The 4,653-nt window shown below is 48.8% G+C and overlaps 1 protein-coding gene across 1 annotated transcript; it reads right to left on the bottom strand.

The window, feature by feature from the left end:
* Positions 1-268: 268 nt before the first annotated feature.
* gpx7 (glutathione peroxidase 7) lies at positions 269-2,250 on the bottom strand (the record flags this gene model as incomplete). Its single annotated transcript, XM_079559068.1, has 4 exons — positions 269-438; positions 491-643; positions 724-985; positions 2,110-2,250. 4 exons carry the CDS (start codon positions 2,248-2,250, stop codon positions 269-271), a joined length of 726 nt encoding a protein of 241 aa, XP_079415194.1.
* Between the last annotated feature and the right edge of the window lie 2,403 nt (positions 2,251-4,653).

The following is a 4,653-nucleotide window of genomic DNA, read 5'->3' as shown; positions in this document are numbered from 1 at the left end:
GGTGTGGCCTCGAGGTCAGAACAGCTGGAGGAGGTGTGGCCTCGGGGTCAGAACAGCTGGAGGAGGTGTGGCCTCGGGGTCAGAACACCTGGAGGAGGTGTGGCCTCGGGGTCAGAACAGCTGGAGGAGGTGTGGCCTCGGGGTCAGAACAGCTGGAGGAGGTGTGTGTGGATCGGGAAGTCTGGGCGTCTCTGCTGAGACGCTGCCCCGCGACCCGGCCCCGGATAAAGAGGGAGAAAATGGATGGACAAAGTATTTGTAGATGTTGTTAGCCCCGCCCCTGACCTGTGAGGTACTTGTAAATGTTGTTGGCCCCGCCCCTGACCCCGCCCTGACCTGTGAGGTACTTGTAAATGTTGTTGGCCCCGCCCCTGACCCCGTCCTGACCTGTGAGGTACTTGTACAGGTTGTTGGCCCCGCCCCTGACCCCGCCCTGACCTGTGAGGTACTTGTAAATGTTGTTGGCCCCGCCCCTGACCCCGCCCCTGACCTGTGAGGTACTTGTAAATGTTGTTGGCCCCGCCCCTGACCCCGCCCTGACCTGTGAGGTACTTGTAAATGTTGTTGGCCCCGCCCCTGACCCCGCCCTGACCTGTGAGGTACTTGTAAATGTTGTTGGCCCCGCCCCTGACCCCGCCCTGACCTGTGAGGTACTTGTACAGGTTGTTGGCTCCGCCCCTGACCTGTGAGGTACTTGTAAATGTTGTTGGCCCCGCCCCTGACCTGTGAGGTACTTGTAAATGTTGTTGGCTCCGGCCCCGGTGACGGCGATCTTGCTGAAGATGGGGAAGGAGGCGCCGTACACGGTCCTGGCGAAGGAGTCGATCTCGCGGTCACTTCCTGGTTCCTGTTGGCCGAACTGGTTACACGGAAACGCCAGCACGTTAAAGTGGGCGGGGCCGAAGTCTCTCTGCAGACGCTGCAGCTCCCGGTAATGGCCCTCGGTGTAACCGCAGTCAGACGCCACGTTCACCACCAGGGAGACCTGAGGGGGAGAGAGGGGGAGTCAGAGGGGGAGGCAGAGACCTGAGGGGGAGAGAGGGGGAGTCAGAGGGGGAGAGAGACCTGAGGGGGAGAGGGGGAGTCATTTTTCCGCTAACGTAAATATTCATACCAAGGCCGTGGGAACCCAGGGTGCTGAGGGCGCTGCAGCTCCCCCTGGTGGATAGTTTGTGAACTGCAGGCAATATCAACCCCTTAACTCCCACCTGAACCGAGCACTTTTTCTCCGGCTTTACCCCAATCCAAAAGCTTCTGGAGAAAAGCTGTGAAAATAGCAACAAAACTGAGACGAAAACAAGGATGAAAATGTGACAAAAAATGTACAAAAAAATGACAAAAATTGAGAGAAATTTGACGAAAAATTGAGAAAAAATTGACAAAAATCTAAAAAAAAAGAAAATGCAAATAATTTGACGAAAAAATGACAAAAAAGTCACGAAAATGTGACAAAAATGAGACGACTGCCCGACAAAAAAAGTGATGAAAAAAATGTGACGTGAGGCAAAGATCAGTTTAGTTTTGTAGGTCTTTCACATGAGGCGTTACACTGGCCTACAGGATTTGGGTAAAGCTGAACTGGAGAAAATGCTCTCGGTTCAGGCGGGAGTTAAGAGGTTAATAAGGAAAAGTATTTTGGGGGTAAATGTTGTCCCTCAGCGCCCCCTAGCTAACACATCTGCCCACAGCTGTGCTTCATGTTTCCACTAATGTAAACATTCAGACAAACAGACACATGTGATGTTTTCAGACTAAACCTAAGACCAGGGCCAGATGTGACGGTTACACAGATGTTGTTTCCAGGAGAAGCTGAGTCAAAGTAAAACACTCTGAGTCTGAGTGTGTCTGAGCCGCTGCCACGTGGACGCCTCCCCTTCCTCCCCTCCTCCCCCTCCTCCGCGCGCGCTCCTCCTCATCCTCGCGCGCACACGCTCAATAATAACGGAGGCGATATGAGAGTCACATTCAGAGGACACGGGGATATTACTGAGGGTTAGTGGGTTAGTTAGTGGGTTAGTTAGTGGGTTGGTGGGTTAGTTAGTTAGTGGGTTGGTTGGTTAGTGGTGAGTTTGCAGAGAAAGGGAGAGTCTGAGTCCCCGGAACACTCACTGAGCCCCGGTACTTCTCCAGGGACACGAGCTTCCCGCGGGAGTTCACGGCTTTGAAAGAATAAAAGTCCCGCTGTTTGGCGTGAACGCGCACGAGCACCAGCGCGAGCACGGACAGGAGCGCGCGCAGCAGCAGCAGCATCCCGGATCAATGAGAAGCTGATCAGGGATCGATGCAGTCAGAGCTGAGCCGCTGATGCAGAAAGTAGAGGAGAGTCAGGGGGAGAGGAGCCTTCACAATAAAACAGACACACGCCTTCACAATAAAACACCTCAGACAGTCAGGGGGGGAGGAGCCTTCAGAATAAAACACCTCAGCTCAGACAGTCATGGGGAGAGGAGCCTTCACAATAAGAGCCCGGACACGCGCCTTCACAATAAAACACCTCAGCCCAGACAGTCAGGGGGAGAGGAGCCTTCAGAATAAAACACCTCAGCCCAGACAGTCAGGGGGAGAGGAGCCTTCAGAATAAGAGCCCGGACACACGCCTTCACAATAAAACACCTCAGCTCAGACAGTCAGGGGGAGAGGAGCCTTCACAATAAAACACCTCAGCCCAGACAGTCAGGAGAGAGGAGCCTTCACAATAAAACACCTCAGCCCAGACAGTCAGGGGGAGAGGAGCCTTCACAATAAAACACCTCAGCCCAGACAGTCAGGAGAGAGGAGCCTTCACAATAAAACACCTCAGCTCAGACAGTCAGGGGGAGAGGAGCCTTCAGAATAAAACACCTCAGCCCAGACAGTCAGGGGGAGAGGAGCCTTCACAATAAAACACCTCAGCCCAGACAGTCAGGAGAGAGGAGCCTTCACAATAAAACACCTCAGCCCAGACAGTCAGGAGAGAGGAGCCTTCACAATAAAACACCTCAGCCCAGACAGTCAGGGGGAGAGGAGCCTTCACAATAAAACACCTCAGCCCAGACAGTCAGGGGGAGAGGAGCCTTCACAATAAAACACCTCAGCCCAGACAGTCAGGGGGAGAGGAGCCTTCACAATAAGAGCCCGGACACACGCCTTCACAATAAAACAGACACGCGCCTTCACAATAAAACAGACACACGCCTTCACAATAAAACAGACACACGCCTTCACAATAAAACAGACACACGCCTTCACAATAAAACAGACACACGCCTTCACAATAAAACAGACACACGCCTTCACAATAAAACAGACACACGCCTTCACAATAAAACAGCTCAGCTCAGACAGAGGGCACGTGGCTCCCCCTGGTGGAACAACAGAGTCACTACAGTGTTAGTTATTCAAAGATGAAAAGGGAAACGGTTCATCAAAGTGATCAGAGGTTCATTAAAGGAGTAAAATAAACAACCACAGCATTAAAATAAATACATATAAATAAACAGATACATCAATAGTTAAATCAAGAGTGTAAAATAAAATAAACACAATGAAATAATAAGATGATAAAAGTCTTATTGTGTGTCAGCAGTGTGAGTTTTGCAGCCTCCTGTATAAGCAGATATTACACATATACGTTTCTACACATATATTGCTGGGTTGCAGGTTCTAGAATGTGACGATGTCATCGGGCCCAGCGGGGGGGAGGAGCCAGTTTTTCCTATTAAGAGCATTACACTTTCACAAGTCGTAGCTAAAAAGAAAATGTATGAATTACAAAAATGATCATTAATATCATTCGCTGGGTCACTGATCTCTCTGTACGAGACCAAAAATTTCCTCAAAAACAAAATAATTTTCCCCCCATACAATAGAATTGGCCTTTAGAACGCTGTGATGTCGCCTGCAACCCAGCAATACACACACACATTATTCCCACTGTTTTTGTTTTATACAACAGAACACGGGTACTTTATATCTGCACGTAGATTATTATTATTTTGTCAAGGTTTAAGTTCAGCACCTGCTCATTTAGATTAGTTTTATATCTTTCTTTATTTTTTATATTAATTTAGCTTAAACTGCATCAATTATCTATTATCTGTATTATATTATATAGTGTGAGTAAGTAAATTATTAGAGGTTTTTTTTATATATATATATATATATATATATATATATATATATAAATATATATATATATATTTATATATATATATATTTATATATATATATATATATATATATATATATATAAATATATATATATATATTTATATATATATATATTTTCAATGAATAAATACATATATATATATATATGATCTTCTGATCAGTTACATTACTCTCACGTGACACGTCTGGCCCCGCCTCCTTTTGTGAGGTCACGGTGTTCTCCCCAGAATGCACCGCGGCGCTGAGCCAACATGGCGGCGTTTGGGTCAGAAAAACACTGAGGGTTAGCTCTGAGGTTAGGCCGAAAACAGCGCTCTTTAGCCCGGACACCGCAGCAGCCACGGCCCGCTGGAGCTGTTCCGGAGCCCAGGCCGAACACCGCGCACCCTAAACCCGCTCCTGGAGCCACCCCGGAGCCCAGGCCGACCACAGTGCACCCTAACCCCGCTACAGCCTCAGCCACGGCCCGCTGGAACTGTCCCGGAGCCCAGGCCGACCACAGAG

The sequence above is a fragment of the Gobius niger genome, assembly GCF_951799975.1.
Source record: "Gobius niger genome assembly, chromosome: 6".
In the NCBI taxonomy this organism is placed as follows: Eukaryota; Metazoa; Chordata; class Actinopteri; order Gobiiformes; family Gobiidae; genus Gobius; species Gobius niger.
The sequence above is the reverse complement of the archived record's forward strand: the minus strand, read 5'-3'. Positions and strand labels throughout refer to the sequence as shown.